The following is a 22,098-nucleotide window of genomic DNA, read 5'->3' as shown; positions in this document are numbered from 1 at the left end:
CTGCTGCCATTGTCCTTTCTTTTGTCTATTCCCCAGAAACGTACACACATGCACCATTTCAGTTCCTGCCAAAGGATCGTCACAAGATGAATGCAGTTGTCATTATGATGGGGCCTCATCTCTCCTGGGACTGTGTGATGGACAGAGGCAAATAGATCCCTGTTGATTAGGCTGCCTTGTGATAAATGACTGTGAAAGAACCTAGAGAGTCCCCGAGTATTCCAGTGCTAGAGAAGAATATCAGGCTTGACTCACCAGGATCTGCTCGAGGAAGTGCTTGCTGTTGCTCAGGCAGTAGAAGAAGGTGACTTTCCAAGCTTGGGCGGGCTCAGGGTTGGAGAACAGGGCTAGCATCACCCGCTCAGGATCTATGTGATCTGGAGAGACTGAACACCAAACCAAACAGGGTTGTTGGGAAACCAAGAGCTCTGTTTTCCTAAGCCAGTGCCACTTGACAAACCAATTGCAGGGTTGGGCATCTGGCCTAGTGGCTAAGACATGCAATCCTGGCTCTACTACTGATTCCAGCTTCCTGATAAGGAGCACCCTGGGAGGCAGCTGATGACGGCTTATATGATTGGGTTTCTGCCATCCATAGGGGAGACCCAGGTTAGGTACCTGGCTCCAGACTTTAGCCTGGTTTAGTCCTGGGACATTGGAAAAGTGCCCATTTCTCTCCATTTTAGCTGTCAGGGCCATTGGGAAAGTAAGTGAACCAGTGGATGGCAGCTCTCTCCCATTATTAAGCAAAAATTACATAAAAAACAAAAACAAGAACTGAGGTGAAAATCTGATCTTTTAAGCACCTAACCTAGGCATTCTACATTTTTAAACTTAAAGACTTCTTCCAGTAGCTTTTTCTTGCTATTGCTGTCACTATTTTCTCCCTATCACCCCTAATTTACACTATAATTCTGTGCTTTTATGAAAGAACACATCTTCATTTTTTCTTGGCGTCTTTCATGAGATGTCCTGAGTGATACAGAAAGGTGCCCAACCAGAGGAACTTTAGAGAGAGACTGAGCAAGTTGGGGGTCCCAGAAAGACAAGGAGCAAAGGAAACCCACCTTTTTCTGAGGCTGTGGTCCTGAGTGGCTTCTCCGTGACCTTATCTGCATAGGTATGGCCATACAGGGACACCAGACCCCGCCCGGTCTTGTGCAGCAGGCAGCCAAGCAGCTGTTCTTCCCGCAGCACACTTCCCTCAGCCCTGCAGGCTTCTAGAAGTTCCTCGCACAGGAGACGCAACTCAGCCCCATGCGGCTCTGCAGGGCAACGCAGAGTCCGCAGGGCTCCATAAATGGCCTCCACCACCCCAGAAAGTCCAGAGTCAGGGCCTTGCAAAGTCCGCAGTGCCTCACGAATGAGCTCTACTAGTGCCTTCTGCAGGGGCCAGTGACGGGAGCCGGGGCTGTTGTCTTCCCCCAGCAGCAGCTCCAGCAGGGCCTGTGCTGGCTCGGGAGCCTGCCTCAGAAGAGTCCAGAGCACACGGACAGCTTCACTGCTGAGCCGGGGAGTCTGGTTTGCCCATGTCTGCTTATCATCAGACCCAGGGCTCACTGCACCTTGTGCTAAAGTCTCATACAGCTCCTAGACAGAGACAGGAATGGTGAAGGGCATTTTAAGAATAATTTTACTTGTGTGCCTTCATGGTTTTTTTTTTTTAGCTCACACATACATAATAGTAGCAGTAGTGGACAGTTCTGTGGTTGTTAACTCTGGACAGGATACTGTTCTGGGTCCTTCGCTCAAACAACAAACAACAACAACAACAAAAACCAAATCCAATGATCCACCATTATCCCCATTTTACAAGAGACTGAAGAGTGATGATCTCAATTGCCCAAGGCCTCCATGTTCAGTCAGTCCCAGCCCACTGTATCCAAAATATGCACTGGTGACCTAAATTGGCTTGTAAACTCATAGAATAGGCAGGTACAACAGTATGCCTATTAAAGGTATCAACGTTTAATTTTTAAAAGAACTTCATATAGGGCCTGGCACAATAGCCTAGTGGCTAAAGTCCTCGCCTTGCAAGTACCAGGATCCTATATGGATGCCGGTTTGTGTCCTGGCAGTTCTATTTCCTCATCCAGCTCCGTGTGTGTGTGGCCTGGGAAAGCAGTCGAGGATAGCCCAAAGCATTAGGGCCTGCACCCACATGGGAGACCCAGAAGAAGCTCCTGGCTCCTGAATGGCTCGGGATCAGCCATCAGTTCTGGACTTAATACAAGTGAAAGTCCTCACTTAAAATCCTAGCATAAGGGCTGGCTTTATGCCATAATGGGTAAAGTTAGTGCCTAGGATGCTGGCATCCCATATGGGTATCAGTTCAAGTCCCAGCTGCTCCACTTCTCATTCAGCTCTCTGCTAATAGCCTGGGAAAAGCAGAAGATGGACCATGTGTTTGAGCCCTGCTACCCATGTGTGAGACCAAGAGGAAGCTCCTAGTTCCCGTGTTTGGGTTGGCCCAGCCCTGGATACTACAGTCATCTGGGGCATGGAAAATCCTCTCTCTGTTCTTCTTTTGTCTCTCTAATTTTGACTTTTAAATAAATATTTTAAAAATTGTAAATATATCTTTAATCAATGGTTAGCTCATGAAGAAAGTAAGCACTGAGCTTTAGGATAACTGACACTTGCTATACAGTCATAGTTAAGGCTGAGTTTGATTCTGCTCCCAGGAAGTGGTTGTTAAGGATTAACTATAATGCATTCCGTGTATCTATTATGGAGAAACTAGTCAACAAACATTTATTCCTTTCTCCCTTCACATTCCTATTATCTACTGATAAACATTTCAATTTAAATTCAAGCTATATGTTCTTTATACATGAAATAAAAAAATTACACATATGTTATATATTTATAGTATCCAATTTAAAAAACCTAAAGTTAGATGAATGTACCCCAACTGTAAAGACTCCTTAGAGTGGTTTCCCCCTTGCTTTGCCTAAGCCAAGTGCTGGGTCCCTGAGGCTGAACATGTTGAGGACTCTAACCCTGGACAGACGGCCTCACCTTGACGATGTCCTCTGGAATGTCACCTTGGAGGTCTTCTGACAGTAACAGAAACTCGAGCTTTCTTCGGAAAAATCCTGGAAGTAACTTCTAGGAGAATCATTAGACGGAAGCATAAAGATTAGCCATATGCCTTAGAGAACAAATTATAACATTTCTCTCCAATCAGTCATATAGCTGCAATTTCTTTAAAATAAAATACTTTTAACCACTCAATTCCTGGATATGCTTTAGATACTTTCTCTACAAACAAAACCAGCTAATGACATCCATAACATTCTTCTTTGATCGTCTTTTGGGCCAAACCCTTCTTTTTGAGATTTATTATCCTTTGCATTCTAGTTGGAAAAGTGGGAGGGATTTAAAGTATATTTAAGCACTTACTGTATGCCCAGTGCTAAATGCTATGTATTTTTTTAATCTCATTTTAAAATAAAAGTTTTAGTTATTTGAAAGTCCTTGTGTGAGAAGACAAGAGATCTCCCAAGCATTGGCCCATTCCCCAGATGCTTGCAGTGGTCAGGACTAGGCCAGGCTGAAGCCAGGAGCCAGGCACTCCATCCAGATCTCCTATGTGGATGGCAGATACCCAGGCATTTAGGTGACTCTGTGCTGCCTCCAGGCACGTTAGCAGGAAGCTGGGTCAGTAGGGCACAGTAGTCAGGATGTGGAAACAGGTACTCTGATGGGCTAGGAAGGTGTTCTGCTGTGCTACCATGATTGCCCCTCATTGAATTTCTAAATCAAAGAAACCTGGGGAATGTAGCCCTGTGTTTTCAAAATGTCTGTGAGATCTTTCCACATGATTTCAAAATCAGAATTAAAATACGATCCTAATGTGTTAATGAGCATCAAGGTCTACTGCAAGTAGAGGGAGAATGCTTCTGACTTTCTGCACCAGCTGATTTTCCTGTAACTTCTTTTCACTAGCTCCTTAAAGCTCACATTAGTTCTCCTTTCTAAACAAAGTAAGACTGACTAGAGTTTAGGACCGGTAATGACAAACACTGCTGTAAATCAGACATATCTGGAACCAGCGAGGCCACTGGTTAAAGCTTCCTCAAGTCGAGCTTTATTGGAAGGCATAGAGCACCTGCAGGAAAAGCAGTGTATGAGTGAGAGTGTGCAAGAGAGGAGGGGAGCGTGAAAGCAAGAAAGCGAGGTAGAGAGGAGTGTGTGTGTGGGGGGGGGTTGGGGGGTGGGTGTGTGTTGGGATGGGGTATTACAAACACAAGATTATACTTCCTCCATCCCTGTGCCATTCACCACAGCAAAGCTTAACACCTGATGGAATACATTCCGGATCTACAATGTCTTCTTTCCATGCCCTTCCCTAATAAAAGGCACACCAGCTGTGAGGAGGCTTGTGTAACGCCTGGGACTGGAAGCTGGTGGAAGACATTCCTGCTGGGAACAGGAAGGGTGACTTCTAGTGAGGATCAAGGGGAAAAAAAAGGGAAAGATGCCCTAAATGTAAGGTTTTCAAGGTTGTTTTGTTTTATTTTTAATAAAATTTTAAGGTTTTACTTAGAAACCCAAGAACTTAATGGCTTGTATTTATTTCACTGGTGAAATTAAACGTGCAGATCTCCTTGTGCCTTTCAAATAGTAATAACAACAACAACAACAACAACAACATCTTTGATCTGCAGGCATTTGAGGAGTGAACCAACAAGATTTCCTTGTGCCTTTCAAATAATAATAATAATAATAATAATGATAGTTGTAATAATAGTAATAATAAAAGATGTTTTTGGCAGAAGGTGGCAATCTGGAAATGGATGGCAGCCATCAGATTCCTAGAGAATCAAAGTAGCTCTTAGATAATGACTGCCCTTTTAGAACCTACCAGAAAAAAATGTGCTTAACATCTTGGCCCTACATAACATTTTTGGCAATTCTATGAGAAACACAAATGTTTAAATAACCTAGGATGTCGAGAGAAACAAGAACAATTTGTAGTCCATGCTGAGGAGCCAGGGAAGTGAAGTCCACTGCCCGATGGGGTTGAGCAACCACACAGGGTATAAACCACCAATCAGGCTCGGAGTAAGCAAGCAGCTGCCACTAAAGCAAAGTTCATTCGGTTTGACCCATTCCATGTTTTCACTAGAGGGATCCTTAATCAGTAACAAAATCTTCGTGGTATTGCTATTTTAGCTCAAGTGTCTTACAAACCTGAAACCACAGCCAACTTTCAATTATTTTTAAGCATCACTGTTTTTCAATCTTGCTTCCCTTTTTTTCTCTTCTAATTCTTTTTGTCATTTCTCTTGGCTAGACAATTGGCTAAAGCCTGAGATACAGATGTAGCTTGATTAGTAATTCATTACTTTTGACAGCCTTGAGGGCACTTTAAAAAGTTTGGGGAGACAATTAAAAAAAAAGTTTATTGTGGCAGAAAATATTATATTACTAAAAAAAAAATGATGCATGGATTTCAAACTTTCTGTACCAAAGTAACGTTACCTTGCAGTTTCTTTTTTTCAATAAATCTTTGGAATGCCTTCTTATGTGAAAGACAAAAATTACACAGAAATGGACATAAAGTTAAAATGAATTCTGACAACCAGGAGGAGAGAGGATAACTGAAAGTGGGCAAAATTATAGACATGTGAAGAAAACATATGGGCTAAAAAAAGGAACCGTGAGGTGGAAACAGCAGGCGACAGGGAGTCAGGAGAGCTCGGTTTCAGTTCCAGCTCTGCCTGGCAGCTTTACAGCGTGCTCTTGGGCAGTTCATTTCCAATCTGACTCAGTTTCCCGACTGCAATCATCAAAATTCAGTAACATAATTGTCTTAGAGAAACTTCTTTAGTGAATATCAATTTCTAATGATTAGTATATACTTCTAAAAGGACTTTAAGGGGAAGTTTTTCTTTAAAATATAAAGTGTATCCTTAGCACTTTTCTTTCATAGAATTTGCTTATTACTTCTGTTTTATTTATTTGAAAGCCAGAGAGAAATATCTCCTATGCTGCTCTATCTCCCATTGGCCCACAGTGGCCAGGAACTCAACGTAGGTCTCTCCAGTGGGTAACAGGGATCCAAGTGCTTGAATGATCCCTGTGGCCTCCTCGGGTGTGTGTTAGCAGGAGGTTGGACTTGGAAGTGGAGCTGGGATAGAATGCCAGCACTCTGACATGACATGGGTGTCACAAGCAGGATCTTAACAACAGTGCCAATTCATTCATGGAATTTACTTATTTATTTGTTTATTTATTTATTTTACTGCAAAGTCAGATATACAGAGAAGAGGACGAGAGAGAGAGAGAAACATCCTTCCTCCTCTGATTCTCTCCCTAAGTGGCTGCAATGGCCAGAACCAAGCCAAACTGAAGCCAGGAGCCAGGATCCTCCGCTGGGTCTCGCACATGGGCACATGGTCCCAAGGCCTTGGGCTGTCCTTGATTGCTTTCCCAGGCCACAAGCAGGGATCTGGATAGGAAGCAGGCTGCTGGGATACAAACTGGCGCCCATATGGGATCCTGGCACATTCAAGGCAAGGACTTTAGCCGCTAGGCTGCCGCGCCAGGCTCCATTAATGAAATTTACATCTATACACTTTCACTGTATTTGATGATAAAAATAAAGCTGTAAGAGAAAAAAACCAGACCTCAGGTCAGTGTATTCTTTTTCCTTCTCAGTTATTTGAAAGATTTTTTATATATAGAGAGAGGGAGAGACAGACAGGCTTACTCTACAAATGACTAAAATGGTTGGAGCTGGGCGCGTTCAAAGTCAGGAACCTGGAGCCTCCTCTGGATCGTTCACGTGGCTGCAGGGGCTCAAAGAGCTGAGCTATTCTTCACTGCTTTCCCAGGCTATAAACAGGGAACTGAATTGGAATTAGAGCTGCTGGGACACAAACTGGTGCCCATTTGGAATACTGGCGCCATAGGCAGGAGTTTAGTATGTGATGCCACCACACTCGCGCTGCTTATTCTCATTTATATGGGTGTTGATCAGATCCAAATGTTACAGGTTCACGTTTTTATTTGCTACCTTGCCTCTTCTACTGAGTTCTTCCAAGTTTTCTTCAGCCACAAGACTCACACTTGTATTTAATAAAATGAAATTACGGCAGGCCTGGCACAATAGCCTAGTGGCTAAACCCTTTCCTTGCATCTGCTGGGATCCCATATGGGTGCTGGTTTGGATCCCGGCTTCTCCATTTCCAATACAGCTCCCTGCTTGTGGCCTGGGAAAGCAGCAGAGAATGGCCCAAAGCTTTGAGACCCTGCACCCATGTGGGAGACCCGGAAGAAGCTCCTGGCTCCTGGCTCCTGGCTGTGGATTGGCTCAGCCCTGACCATTGTGGCCGTGAACTGAGTGAATCAAAGGATTAAAGATCTTTCTGTATCTCCTCCTCTTCCTTGTACATCTGCTTTTCCAATAAGACATAAAAATAAATATTTTTAATGGAATTACCCCAAATGGATTAAATGCTAGTATATGTCAGGGGATTGATGCATTTACATAAGAAGACAACAGTAAAATGGAAGCAGTTCTCAGCGTCGGTACTGAGAAAGCATATGACTCATTTCAGAATTAAAGAAGCAACAGACAGAAAGGAAATCTGTAAGTAACTCATGTTTTCAGTCCTTGGGAAAACTTAAAGGGAAAACTCCTTACCTTCTCCTGGGCTAGCCATTTTTCCAACACAAGCAGCCAGAACCAGGCTAATCTTTGAGGGTTAATAGCTTGTTCACATCTGAAAAAAGAGAAAGAAAAACTTTGTAAGAAAGAATTTCTACTAATCTTTTCTTGTTGTCCCTGATTTACAATTCACTGCACAGTCTATTTCAAACCTGCACAAGCAAGCAGGTCCTAATGTGAAATCTATAAAATGAGAAACTTAGAGAAGTATATGACAGTTCAATAAAGCATTTCAATCAGAACAGAGCTACCAGCTTTCATAAAAAAAAAAAAAGAGAGAGAAGACAAGACAAGACCTTACCCGGACGGCCTCTTGACTCCTGGCTTTGCCTCAGCTCAGCCCAGGCCATTGTGGCCATTTGTGGAGTGAACCAGTGCATGGAAAATTTCTTTCTCTTCCTCTGTCTCTCTGTCTTTCAAATAAATACATCTTAAAAAAGAAATTTCTATCCCACCTTCACTCCCCTATCTAGGTCTGGTTTTCAATAAAACATTACAGAAAAAGCCCAAATAGCTAATGCTACTTACAACACATTGTTGAACAGAAATCTAATTTCACTTTAAAGAAAAAAAGGGGTCTTATTTAAAAAAAAAGTTTGAAAAGACATATTTAATTATTTGTAAGGCAGAATGACAGCGAGGGAGAGAGATTTTCATTTTGCTGGTTCACTCCCCAGATGCTCCCACGAGTTGGGGCTGGGATGGGCTAGGTGGAACCTAGGAGCCTGGATCTCCGTCTGGGTCTCCTACATGGATGGCAGGGACCCCATTACTAGGCCATTATTCTGCTTTCCCAGATGCATCAGCAGGAAGCTGGGCAAGAGGGACAGTAGCAAGAGTCAAAGTTGCATTCTAGTGTGGGATATGGGAGCCTCAAATGGAAATTTAGTCCCTTTTATCACAATGCCTGATCCTCCTAAATTTTTTTACACACGCGCTAAAAACAGGGTTACAGGAATTCATAAAATTTTCTTTGAAGTTAGCAATTTAGACAATAACTAGTTAGCACCCAAATTTAAGGTGGGAGTGAGGTGGGGTAAAGCAGGGAATCCCTCAAGTTCTTCTAGTCTATTCATGCCAACAGTACTTACACCATATAACAGAGCAAAGTGAAACTGTTAAACACACAGGAGGACCAAAACAACAAACCCGACTCCCATACCACTAGTTGCTAATAGAACTGCTTGTCATAAATCTAGGATGGAGACAAACAGGTGGCATCAAAGCGTGAAAGGTTTTTTTTTTTATTTTGTTTGTGGTGAGGGATGGAGCATTTCTGTGTCTTTGCTATGATAGGACTATGTAGATCTGTATATGGGCCAATCTATTTAAAATTACAAATGAGGGCCTGGCTTGGTGGACTAGTGGCTAAGCTAAAGTCCTTGTGTTGCATGTGCTGGGATCCCATATGGATGCCGGTTCTAATCCTGGCAGCCCAGCTTCCCATCCAGCTCCCTGATTGTGGCGTGTCGAGGATGGGAAGGCAGTCTAGGACGGCCCAAGGCAGCCATGGCTCCTAGTTTCAGACTGACTCAGCTCTGGCTGTTGCGGTCACTTGGGGAGTGACTCATTGGACAGAAGATCTTCCTCTCTGTCTCTCCTCCTCTCTCTGTATATCTGACTTTGCAATAAAAATAAATAAATCTTAAAAAAAACCCTACAAATTCAAAAAATATTTTTAAAATTATGAAATCCAAGTGAAGTTTGCAGTGTGGTTCACAGTACAATTTCTTAATTTTGGTACTGTGTTTCAGCTGTAGGCGATATCATAACTGGGGAGCAGTTACGAAAGGGCAGACTGGGCTGTATTATTTCTGCAACATCATATGAGCCTACAATTATTTCAAAATAAAGAGTTGTAAGGAAGATGTTTGGCATAGTGGTTATCCTGTCCGTTGGGCTGCCTCCACCTTGTTGGGGAATGCCTGGTTTGAATCTAGGTTCGTGCTGGGTCAAGTATTTGGGTCCCTGTCACCCCAATGGCAGACGTGGCTTAAGTTTTTGGCTTCTGCCTGGTCCCATCCTGGCTGTTGTGGGCATCTGAGGAATGAACTAGAGGATGGAAAATCTTTTTCCTTTCTGTCTCAAATAAAAAAATGGAGATAAGCAAACATTTAAAACGTAAATAATTCACTTCAGTTTTTGCCAAAGTGACAGTATCTTCAAACTAATTAATCAGAAGAGAATAAGGTTTGTTTTTTCGTTGAAGGCAAAAGAAAATACATTTCTGCGCAATTCTGTCCACTTCAAATGATGACAAATAGGGAAAGGTGGTTTCACACACATTTGGCTTACATTTAGTTCCAAGCGATCCCCTGAAGCCAGGTCCACTCAGTAAAGAACCTGTTTGCGGAGGTAAAATTTTCACAGTGTGTGAAATACTCTGCCCAGGCTGTCTTCAGAGGATGGGTGAGTTCCACTGATTAGAGCCTCAATATGAATGATGTTGTCTCCTGTCCTCTGGGAGAGTCCTTACCTCAGCAGATTTGGACACACCACCAGCGCCTGAAGTATGTCTTCCACTCTCTTGGGGAGATCCCCTGGTCCCTCGTGGAGCTGAGGGACACAGGCGCGCGCCAGCTCCCATTCTCCTCTCCGCAGGCACTCACAGAAAAATCCAAAAAGCTGCTTTTGGGAAGCCGCTTCCTCTTTTCCAAAGGGATGACTCATTTTTTTTTTCCCCCAGCACGGAGTGCAGGGAGCTCAAAGGATGAGTTATGCCAAATGCATTTTCAATTTTCTCATTCGCGGAGTCCCTCCTGGAAACAACGTACAGGAGTGTGAGAAGCAACAGAAGGAGGTCCACATGAACGACTGGCATGCCTGGGAAAGGCAGTGCATGCACTTCCCTTCTTTGCCGTTTTTAGTTTAAATTGATACCCTACTATCTCTTTTTGAGAACTGCCACTTTCTGTTAGGGGTGGCGCCTCTCTAGGTGCATCCTGTATTGATGAACATGAATCCATTTGTTAGCCTGCAGCTAATCCCACTTCTTTATACCCTCCTGGACTTCTGTGCCCAGTCTAGCTCCAGATGCCCAGGTGTTCTCCTCCTTAAGCAGGAGAAATTAAGCAGGCACTTCCCCGGTTGAGGCAGAGGACTGAAAATCAGCAGTCACCTCTGTACGCGACCTGGAGAGGGGCGGCGGGGTGCAGGGATGTTCCCTTGCGGGGTTGTGCCTCGCGCCCGCTCCTTCTGTTGGTGTCTGACACTCACCTGCTCCTGGCGCCCAACACGACAGAGATCCCAGCGCAGCCATGTTTGTGCCGGGTCAGGTGACCCACCCAGCGTAAGGTAGTGACGACTGACAACGCCACTCCTATTGGTCGAATCGAGGGAAGATGCAAATAAGGGGCCATACTGGTCTCACGTGATGCCGTCTCTTGAGAGCTGTGAGCGGCTCATAAGAGCGCTACTTTGCTTCTCCCTCAGGACAGCGACTCTGCCAACGCTTTCAGTTCTGCGTTGGCCGAGCAGGTGGAAGGAGCAGCCGGGTCTTTCGATTTTATCCCCCCTCCAATCCCCTAGGATATGAAGCCAGTATCGAATGGCGTGGATCCTCCTCCCGTGTTCTGCTGTCAGTGTAGCGCTAGCATAATCCCTGCGGTCTGATTTCTGCTTCTCATTCCATGCTTTCATCTGCCTGTTCACTGGAGGGTGATGCCAATCCTTAGGACACAGTGGCTCAAGGCTTAGGCGGAGGTATGCACAGGGGAGACGAAGGCAGAGAACGGGCAAAGGCTTTCCTCAAGTGGAATCACCTGGAACTCTCGAAACTGGGGCTTCCGTGTGGGGATTTATCGATTTCCTCATCGCAGCCATTGAACGTTGTGTGGTTTTCGTGATCTTTTTCAAGGACAACTCTGCATTCTCCAGTACGTTTCAGTTTGAGCAAGTTCAGCATTTCCAAGGAGACTTTCTCGCCCAAAGGGCAGTAAGCAAAAGCAAACAGAACACTGCCTTTCAAAACCCTTTAACGGCAGGTAATCTATTTCCCAGAAAGCCTATATGAAGGGAGAAAATTCCAAGCAATTATGCTTCGCCCTCTCCTTGTAACGTTCACCGCTTCCCACCACCACCACCACCGGGTTTTAATAATGATTGTATTGACTAGGATTCCAACTCAGTAGGCTGATGGCAGGAGTGAGAACTACAACTCCCAGCAAGCAGCGGGGGCAACCTGAACCACCGCCTACTTCTGATTGGATAAGAGAGGAGGATATCGCTCCAACCACCGCTTGGGTTGTTTCTCCACAGCTCTTTCCGCGGGAACTCTGCCTGGGGTGGGGGCAATTTGAAAGTTGGAGACAGCTGACCCGGTACTGGACAGTTTGGGTTTGGGGGTGTGTGTGTGTATCTGTGGAGGGGCAGCTGTAGGCAAATGGGGCGCCCTCACTATTTTCTGCTTGCTCCGTGGGTCTGTGGGTGTTGCTTTCTCGGAATAGGGAGTTTCGGGTGCTGTGGGCACACCCCCTCCAGTTCTTAGGAATCTTGCTGGAACCCCGCCTCGGATTCGAAGACTGCTGGCTATTCTTGGGGGTTGGAGGGTAAGAGGGAGGGAGACACCAGGAAACTGCCTTTTGGTTGGAGAAAGAAACTCTTAAAAAGTAAGAGGACTCCAGGTGAGGTTTTAGCCTCTTGATCCCCCACCTGAGCCTCATTCTTACTTGGGGGAGAGGGGTAGTTTAAGGACTAAGAGTGTACGGACAGGTTTAGATTCTCCCCTCGCTCAGGAGGTGAAGCAGCGTGGAACACGGACTCAGATCCACGGGCTAGGACGCAGGCGCCACGGCCTGAGTCTTCGTATCGATAAAACTCTGGGAAATATTAAAACCCTGGGAACGGTGCCCGGCGTGGATCAGGCTCGCTAAATTTTCAGTGTAACACAGGATCGTCCTTTTTTTCTTGCTGGTGGGGAGGAGAGATTCTAGTTTTAGGGCTGAGCCCCTCCTGCTCCTACTCCCCCACCTGCCTTCCAGTACACACAAATACACAGCAGGGTGTTCTTATGGGAGAACCTTGGGTGCTAGCCATGGACAGATGTTAAGATGACGGAGCAGATGTGTACCCAGTGTAGTGAGAGCATTGGAGCGCAGATTCCACTCTGGGGCAGTCCCTGTGCAAGGAAGTGAAGAGGAGGGGTTGTTGCTTGAAGACCCAGCCAGTTACCTTTGCGGGTGCTAACTAATCATGTTAGCCGAGTGAATCCATGGTGGTTATGAGTGCTATGTTGAAGTGCTGTGTGTGCAACACCACTCTGCCCCTTTAACCCTCATTTCAGACCCAAGAAGCGGATGTTAGAATCGTCTTTGTTTCATAGATGAGGAACGTAGGACGCTGAGGGGAAGGCAGTCTGAGGTAGGAGGCTCAGGGAAGCAGTATTTGAAGGCTTTGTTTCTATCCTAAAAAGTTTGGAATTCCTTCAGTTGTCCAATGAGTCATGGGGAGTTTTAAAGGAAGAAGGGGACATTTAGGATAAGCTACGGTTCACACCAGTTTGAGGGCTTCTTCCTGTCTGCCCCCATTGCAATTTAAATAGCATTTACACAATTTATTGCAAGGTTGAGTCCCGAAATGCAAGGAATATGTTTAAAAGCTTCTTGTACACCTCTCTAGTTTCAGAGATATCTGTGGAAGGAACAAGTTAAGCTGCAAATAATGGAGAGTGGATTTATTTTGGGGTATGGGGGTGACAAGAAGCAATATAAACAGGGTAGGCAGCAAGGGAGTGGGCCATAGGCAGGGAGCTGGATTGCACATGGAGCATCTGGAACCTGAACCAGAGCCCATACCTAATGCAGGCACCACTGGTAGATGATTAGTTTGCTAAGCTACCACACTGGTCCCAGTTCTTTAATTTGATTAAATTTATTAGCATACATGATGCCACTGGTGGGAATGAATTGAATTTAAAATGTACTATTCAATGATATAGAAATTCTCTCTTGGTAAACTTTCTGTTGGGAAAGCAAAAATCAATACTACTGAGTCCTGGGGGCACTCCCTTGGCATAACAGTTGAGACTTCTCTTGTGACAGGTACACACCACAGCTGGAGAACCTGGGATCTGTGCCTAGTGGTGCTCCTGACTCCAGCTGGGAGGTGGCAGTGATGGCCACCTGTCTGTCACTCAGGTGGGAGACCTGAGCTGAGCTCCTGACTCTGAGCTTTGGTATTTGGGAAGCGTGTCTGTGGATGGAAATCCCCTCTATCTCTCAATACATAAAAAATGTGAACAAAATCAGAGCTAATTGCCATGGGGAGAAATGAAGTGACTTTGCACTTCTAGGAAGTGACGTGTGAAAGTGGATTTTAATTGGATTCACAGTGGTAGGTGTTTCATGGAGATGTGGGCTATAGTATAGGAACTGTACAACTGTTTACATTCTCAGTATGTGCTTCAGTTCCAAAATATTACTTCTTCCTTTTGTTTGTTCATTATATCTTTCTATTCTGTGGAACAAGTTCCTGTCTATTCTTTCAGAAAGACTAAAATAAGATACAATGCCATCTCAGTAAGCTCCACAGCCTCCCATTTGTGTGCTTGATTAAGGGATTCAGCTTTAGTTCTCTAAAAAATATCTCATGAATCTCATTTACCACTAACAAGGGCAGCAGCAGAGTGAACTTGGATGTGGGAATGTGAGCAGCTGGTATAATAAGGAACGCTTATTGTATTATGCAATGTCATTTCGTTCCGAAGGTTGGTTCTGAATGCATGGACTTGTAGCAGTGTGTGATAGGTGAGGAGACAGAGCCTGAGTCTGCCCGCCGGGCTTCACACGCTGCATCCTTTTCTGGATTGCCTTCCTCATGGAGACAAAAGGCCAGTTAATCTGTACAAACTGTTAGTTTTTTTCTTTCCTAAGTATAAGAAAGGACTCAATAAGGCATTTTCCTTATGGAGCTGTTGAGAAGATTAAATGCGATTCAGGGGGAGTTATGGAATTATGCCTAGTGCACATTAGGTGCTTAGGAAATCCCGCCTTTATTGTTACAATGAAAATGAAGATGTTCTAGGGATTCTTTGGAAATACATCTGAAGATTAATTACAAATAAAAAAAATTCTATAAATACTTGCAAATCTTTTTTTAAAAAAAGATTTATTTATTTGAAAGGCTGAGTTATTATAGAGACAGGGAGAACCAAACAGACAGACCTTCCCTCCACCGGTCCACTGCCCAAGTGGTCCCAAGGGCCAGGGCTGGGCCAGGCACAAGCCAGGAGCTCCAACTGAGTCTTCCACATGAGTTAATATAGAGCTAAGTACTTGAACCAACCATCTTTGCTGCTTTTCCTGTAGCTTCTATAAGGGAGCTGCATTGGAGCTGCATTGAACAGCTGAGACATGAACCAACTAGCACTGATTGTGATGCCAATCTCTCAGATGGTGGCAACGACAGGGGTCCTTTGTTGAAAATCTTTAGATGCTATACAAACAGGAAGTGGCGTTTTAGTCATGGGTTAGGTGGCAAAGGATTATGTGAATTGTGTATCCTGAACTTGCCGTATTTCTCCATAGGAATGGTTGATAAACCATTGTCTTCCATATTTAAAGCAAAAGAAAGAATTCTATAGTCTTCCAATGTGTTATCAATAATGTGTTAGATACTATACGATCCATTTGCTTATGGAAAAGTGTGAATTTTTATCTTATAAAGCATTTTCAATAGGCCATATACCATGGTTTATGTGTTTTGTTGTTGTTGTTTTTTCAAGGTTCTTTGCTGGACCCAGAGACATGGCTAGTAAGAAACTAAGACGAGTGGGTTTATCCCAAGAACTGTGTGACCGTCTCAGCAGACATCAGATTATTACCTGTCGGGTAAATTTTATGCAATGTTTTTTTCACTAAGAAATCCTATGTATTAATTAACTCTAATATGTTTTAACTATTCGACTTGAAACAAGAAATTCACATTTACAGAAAAAGATAAATGATGTTACTTTTCCATAGGCTGATTTAATTAAAATATATACTTAAGAGATAGAGATACAGAGTGAGAGAGAAAAAAAGAGAGCGAAACCTCTGGTTCACTCTCCAGCTGTTGCACAGGAGCTGGGAACACAGTCCAGGGAGCTGCTGCTTCCCACGGTGCGCATTAGAAGGAAGCTAGAATTAGGAGCCGGGACTTAAAGGCCAGGCACTTGGATATAGGATGCGTGGCTTAAACATTCAGCCAAATTACATTTCTAAGTGCAATACAGAGGCAAATTTCTCTTAAAGAAGATGCAAGGTTTTATCTTAGGATTTTATTATTTTTTTTAAAGATTTATTTATTTTTATTACAAAGCCAGATATACAGAGAGGAGGAGAGACAGAGAGGAAGATCTTCCATCTGATGATTCATTCCCCAAGTGAGCGTAACGGCCAGTGCTGTGCTGATCCGGAGCTGGGAATCAGGAATCTCTTCCTGGTCTCCCATGTGGGTGCAGAGTCCCAAGGCCTTGGGCCATCCTCAAATGCTTTCCCAGGCCACCAGCAGGGAGCTGGATGGGAAGTGGAGCTGCCGGGATTAGAACCAGCACCCATATGAGATTCTGGTGTGTTCAAGGCAAGGACTTTAGCCGCTAGGCCACGCTGCTGGGCCCAGGATTTTATTCTTAATTAAATAGATTTTTCAGAGCATGTAACTCCTTTTTAAAAAACCTATAGTATGTCTTTAAGATATTTTGAGTCCTTCTGTTTTAAGAAGTATGAAATTTAACACTGCGTTCTCTCTCTGTTATCAAATGCTTTCTCTTAGTGAGCTCTTAGTTCAACTAGGAGTGACTTTGTGTCACTGGGGCCTGACTCTGGGCAAGTACAGCAATCAAGGCAAGTTGGGCAACCTGGCTGTTGCTGCTGCCCTCTGGGAAAGTACTTGATGCGTCCTCAGCTAAACACCAGCTAAGCTGGCTAGTCGGAAGACAGGGCTGGGAGGCCTGATCTGTTAGAGGAAAATGCTGTTATAGGAAACAAATCCTTAATTCACAATCTGTTATGCTCAATTTATTCATGTTGGTATCAATATCTTTGCTTCACATGGATGTTTAGAATATTCTTTTCTATGTCTGTTTAGGACTTTTTATGCCTCTCTCCACTGGAGCTTATGAAAGTGACTGGCCTGAGTTACCAAGGCGTCCATCAACTTCTGCATGTGGTCAGCAGGGCCTGTGCCCCTCCGATGAAGACAGTATGTATCTATATATTGTGCTGTCTTTCTATCCTGTTCTAATGTGATTTAATTATTAAATCAATTTTTTTCTGACCCCTTTTAAGATCTTTTTCAGAATGAGGCAAAAAAAAAAAATGGAGATGAGAATCTCAGAAATAGTATCTGTTACTGTAGCGTTAGTCCCCTAATGACAATAGATTTGAAAAATGCATGTAGTTTATAGGCTCATGGGAGCCAGTTCCTATATTTGGAAATTTAGAAGCAATAGGAAGTTTTAATCTTTTTTCTGTGGTCAATAGTGATATTTCTATTAATTTATTTGAGAAGTAAAGACAGAGACACAGATCTACAAAGAGAGGCAGATCTCCCATCTGCTGGTTCTCTCCTCACATGCTGGCAAGAGCCAGGGGCTGAAGCCAAGAGCCAGAAAATCAGTCTGGATCTCCTACACAGGTGGCAGGAATCCAAATGCCTGAGCCACTGCTGCTGGCCCTGGGGTCCGCCTTAGCCGGAAGCTGGCAGAGGGGGCCGGAGCTGGGAAATGAACCTAGGACACAGGGATCCTCAATGATGGCATAACTGCTGGGTCAAACACCTGCCCCTGTAGCACTATTTCTTTTCTTTCTTTCTTTTTTTTTTTAAGATTTATTTATTTATTTTTAAGATGTATTTATTTATTTTAAGATTTATTTATTTATTTATTTATGCTGTTGGGAAAATAGATTTACCCAGAGAAAGAGAGAAAGATCTTCCATCCACTGGATTACTCCCCAAGTGGCCACAGCTGAGTCAATCCAAAGCCAGGAGCCAGGGGCTTCCTCTGGGTCTCCCACACGAGTGTAGAGTCCCAAGGCTTTGGGCCGTCCTTGACTGCTTTTCAGGCCACAAGCAGGGAGCAGGATGGGAAGCGGGACTGCCAGGATTAGAAACGGCGGCTAAATGGGATCCTGGGCATGCAAGGTGAGAATTGTAGGCACTAGGCTATTGTGCTGGGCCCTGTAGTGCTATTTCAAAAGCTTCCTTTATCTATTGTTTGTTGAGGGTAGAATTTGAGAGCTTCATGATTAAATTGTTATTTGTTTTAAATCCAACTTTGGTTTTATTCTTTTTTTTTTAAGATTTATTTATTTTTATTGGAAAGGCAGATCAAACTTATGGAGAGAAGGAGAGACAGAAAAATCTTCCATCTGCTGGTTCACTCCCAACTGGCCTCATTGGCTAGAGCTGAGCTGACTTGAAGTCAGGAGCCCTAGGAGCCCCAGGAGCCTCTTCTGGGTCTCTCATGTGACTGTGGGGTCCCAAGGCTTTGGGCCATCCTTTGCTGTTTTCCCAGGCCACAGGCAGGGAGCTAGATGAGAAGCTGGGTTGCCAGGATAGGAACCTGTGCCCATATGGGATTCCAACACATGCAAGGCAAGAATGTAGCCCCTGAGCCATCTCATTTGGCCCCCTCTCTTCCTCTTCCTTTTTCTCCCTCCCTCCTCTCTCTCTACTTCTCTCTCTTGTTCATTTGCTTGTTTCATCATTGATCCTTCTTTCTGTAGCAGCTGGGGCTTGGCCAAGGCAAATGTAGGACGTGGAAATTCAGTCCAGGGCAGGGTCCAAGAAGCTTTGAAATTTGTAACAACGAGCATTACTTAGTTTGGGAGTTCAAGAAGCCTCCACTAGGCTAACCATGCCAGGCCTGAAAGTAGGCATCTTTTAAGAAATAAGAAAAAGATTCATGTTCCAGAAAATTAATTAAGGTTCTTTAAAAAAAATAAGGTTCTGCAGAGAGTAAGCCACTTCCTGTAGCACCCACGTGCTATCTGAGTCCATGCTGTTCCACTTCTGATCCAGCTCCCTGTTAATGCGCCTGGGGAGGCAGTGGAAGGCGCCTGGGCCTTTTCCACCTATGTGGCTGTTGAGGCTTTTTGGACAGTGAACTAACAGAAAATCTCTTATTTCTCTGTAATGCTGCCTTTCAAATAAATAAATTAATTGAAAAAAAAATCCTTCCTTGTAGACAACTATGTTGGATAGTTCTACATAAATCAAAAGCAACAAATAAAATCACCCAAATCTCTTATGTAATTTCCGGTGGATAAACACTTAGGAAAAGAAAGAGGTAGAGTTTCAGAATTTCATTATCCCAGAAAAACTGACTGTAGATACATTCACTAGTCCTGGATGTTTTTATCCATTCCACTGTGGTCCTCCTATTATTGTTTTCTTTTGGAGTGGTTCCTATGTCTTCTCTGACAGATTGCCCAGCTTCTGGCATTACCCACCGTCAGTCCAGTCTTCAGAAACCAGCCCAAGCATCTCTGCATGAAGTAACAGTCGGCTTTAGGGAGAGTTTCCCGAGGCAGCTCTAACACAAATCACCACACCCTGGTGGCTTCCAATGACTGCTCATTCACTTTCAGCTCTGGAGGCCAGAGGCCTGCAATGAAGATGTGGGCAGAGGTCCGCTTTCCTTAGAGGCCCTGGGCTTCCATCCAGGCTGTGCCTCTCACCTGTTTGGATGCGTGGTGGCAGGCCTTGGCTTGTGGCTGCTTCCTCCCCTTCTCGGTCTTTACGTGGCTTCTGTGTGTAGAATCTCCATCTGCCGCTCTCACAAGGATGCTTCTGTTGGCACTTAGGCCCCACCAGGGTCATCCAGGATCATCTCTTTGTCACAAGGTCTTGAATTTAATTGCATCTGCAAAGGACACTTAAAAAAAGAAATAGTGCAGGGAGCCATGTTCTCAGAGGTTCCAAAGAGACCTCAGCCCCAGGGGCCCCAGCTGCCTTCCTGGACTGGAAAACAGTGACTTGGTCATGTTGCTTGTTGCCTCTTAGCATAAACCGCACATTTCAGCCAAGCCCTTAACAGTGAGGCGCCTGCTGGCATCTGCAGCCGGTGCTTGACTCCCTGCACCCACGCTCCAGTAAACTCTGGTTTCTTTGTTTATTTATTTATTTATTTATTTATGAATGGGTGCAATTGCTACCCCACACTTTTTTTTTAAGATTTATTTTTATTATTATTTTTTTTATTGGAAAGGCGGATATACAGAGAGGAGAGACAGAGAGGAAGATCTTCCGTCCAATGATTCACTCCCCAAGTGAGTGCAAGGGCCGATACTATGCCGATCCGAAGCCAGGAGACTCTTCCGGGTCTCCCACGCGGTGCAGGGTCCCAAAGCTTTGGGCCGTCCTCGACTGCTTTTCCCGGGCCACAGGCAGGGAGCTGGAAGGGAAGCGGGGCTGCCAGGATAGAACCGGCGCCCATATGGGATCCCGGGCGTGCAAGGCGAGGACTTAACCACTTGTGCCATCGCGCCGGGCCCTATTTATTTATTTATTTTTTGGATTTCCTTAGTTTCCAGTTCCTCTCCTTATTGCTTCTTGGCCTTTCTGTGTGTATTCTGTCCTCTGGGTCTCTAACAGCCTTGGCAGATTGCAGCTCAGACAGGCAGCTCCTTCATGACGCCTCCCTGCATCAGATCACCCAGGTCAGGTCTGCTGGGCTCAGGCTCCACTCTCCCTATCACAGTCTCTCCTAGGAATTGGGTTGTCCTGGCCTGGTTTCTAGTTCCAGTTCCTTAACTCTTGGCTGACTGTAAAACCATCTGGACAGGGGTCCACCATTGTCATATCCACACCACTGAACCTAATCCTTCCTGCACAGAAGAAATATTTATTGAACAAATAAATAATGGCGGGGGGGTGGAGAATGGATTAGAGTTATAGGGTGCAAAAATGTAGAGATTTGGAGTTAATGTTTAAGCTTCGGCACAGATGCAGAGGTTGAGATGAAGGCAAATCCTTTCTCTGGTTTAGGCATATGCCATGAAGACTCAAAGGTCCACTGCCATCACCCCCGCATTCCTCCCCACGACCCTGTCTGCTCTGGATGAAGCCCTGCATGGTGGTGTGGCTTGCGGATCCCTCACGGAGGTAAAGGAAGAACATTGCATACCTTCCATTGAACTGTAGCCTTCAGACCCAGGGAGGAAAGTTTAGTGAAAACAGATACACCCTTCAGAACATTGATTTGTGTTTTAAGTCCTTCAAGGGTAGGATTTTCTATTCAGAAACCTAATATCATTGTCTAAAAATAACAGTAATTTTTAAAAAAAGACCTTGCCGACTAATTGAAATCTATTAGGTTTTCTATTCATTTGAACTAGAAAGGATTGTGAAATAATATTATGAGATTATTTGGGTTCATTTAAGAGGGGTAACTACTTAGTGTATCTGAAAGGAGACTTTGAAATGTTGTCTACCAACAAGGAAAGGAAGAGTGTGACGCTCAAGCTAGTTTTACTCTCTGGTGTATGTGAAATATGGTTTCCTGGAAGTAACAGATTGTTGTGTGTCAATATTGTTGCATAACAAGGGATCCCATAACTAAGTGACTAAACAATAACCATGGACATTTGTTGCATCTCAGTTTCTCTGGTGGGGGCTTGGCTCAGCAGCGCTGGGGAGCAAGGCTTGCTTGTGACTGGAGGCTCTGTCATGCAGGGGACACACACACATACGTACATACCACTGGGATCAGTCCAGATGCACAGGGTGGGAATTAATTCATTTTATTCAATGGATGTCTTAGGGTCAGATTTTCTCTGGAAAGCACAAGCTAGTTGAACTGTGAACATGGCAGGTTTATGATAAACGCACAAGTGACATTTATTCATGCATTCATTGTAGATTACAGGCCCACCAGGTTGTGGAAAGACTCAGTTTTGCATGATGATGAGCATTTTGGCCACTTTACCTATCGACATGGGAGGATTGGAGGGGGCTGTTGTCTACATTGACACAGAGTCAGCCTTTAGTGCTGAAAGGTAAGTTTTGTTGTTTTCTGTTATGTTTTACTTTTGTTACATATACAGTATGGAACATTTACAAACAGGTTAATGTTATGGATTAAAAGTGATTTAATTTGAAAGGCAGAGATGGAGGGTCAGGGATAGAGATAGAGAACGTTTGCTCAATTGTATTGCTCCCCAACTGGCCCTAACAGTGGGGTTGTGCTGGGCAGAGGTGGGAGCCAGGAACTCCCTGGGCATCTGCCATGTGGTGGCAGGGACCTAGCTGCTTGAGCTTCTGCCTGCTGCCTTGAGCATTAGCCGGAGCTGGAAGTGAGATCAGAGTCTCAACTGTAGCTTAGGCACATTGATGTGTGGTGTGGGCATCTCAAGTGCCAGCTAAACCTCTGCCCCAGATGGCAACCCTGCCAGAGGCCAGTTATCCTTGCTGCCTGCACAAAATGGCGACTCTTGCGG

At 44.5% G+C, this 22,098-nt stretch overlaps 2 protein-coding genes across 5 annotated transcripts in view; one reads left to right on the top strand and one right to left on the bottom strand.

Moving 5' to 3' along the window:
- The window catches only part of ZFYVE26 (zinc finger FYVE-type containing 26), a 62,327-nt gene extending 51,895 nt beyond the window's left edge, over nucleotides 1-10,432 (bottom strand). For 2 of the 3 annotated variants that reach the window (XM_040975405.1, XM_040975406.1), the window contains exons 1-5: nucleotides 10,158-10,432; nucleotides 7,658-7,736; nucleotides 3,022-3,111; nucleotides 1,068-1,590; nucleotides 256-386 (exon numbers count right to left, since the gene is read on the bottom strand). In XM_040975405.1, coding sequence (XP_040831339.1) covers nucleotides 256-386; nucleotides 1,068-1,590; nucleotides 3,022-3,111; nucleotides 7,658-7,736; nucleotides 10,158-10,351 — 1,017 coding nt within the window. In that variant the 5' untranslated portion in view covers nucleotides 10,352-10,432. The remainder of the gene's footprint in view (nucleotides 1-255; nucleotides 387-1,067; nucleotides 1,591-3,021; nucleotides 3,112-7,657; nucleotides 7,737-10,157) is intronic. The other variant, XM_040975407.1, reaches the window with a different exon arrangement.
- Nucleotides 10,433-11,941: 1,509 nt separating this feature from the next.
- The window catches only part of RAD51B (RAD51 paralog B), a 514,942-nt gene continuing 504,785 nt past the window's right edge, over nucleotides 11,942-22,098 (top strand). The window contains exons 1-5 of one of the 2 annotated variants that reach the window (XM_040975404.1): nucleotides 11,942-12,000; nucleotides 15,422-15,507; nucleotides 16,745-16,858; nucleotides 20,648-20,764; nucleotides 21,521-21,657. In XM_040975404.1, coding sequence (XP_040831338.1) covers nucleotides 15,424-15,507; nucleotides 16,745-16,858; nucleotides 20,648-20,764; nucleotides 21,521-21,657 — 452 coding nt within the window. In that variant the 5' untranslated portion in view covers nucleotides 11,942-12,000; nucleotides 15,422-15,423. Of the gene's footprint in view, nucleotides 12,001-15,401; nucleotides 15,508-16,744; nucleotides 16,859-20,647; nucleotides 20,765-21,520; nucleotides 21,658-22,098 lie in introns of both variants that reach the window. The other variant, XM_040975403.1, reaches the window with a different exon arrangement.

This window comes from Ochotona curzoniae, unplaced genomic scaffold (assembly GCF_017591425.1).
Source record: "Ochotona curzoniae isolate NIBS_2020 unplaced genomic scaffold, NIBS_Ocur_1.0 contig_2688, whole genome shotgun sequence".
Taxonomy (NCBI): domain Eukaryota; kingdom Metazoa; phylum Chordata; class Mammalia; order Lagomorpha; family Ochotonidae; genus Ochotona; species Ochotona curzoniae.
The sequence above is the reverse complement of the archived record's forward strand: the minus strand, read 5'-3'. Positions and strand labels throughout refer to the sequence as shown.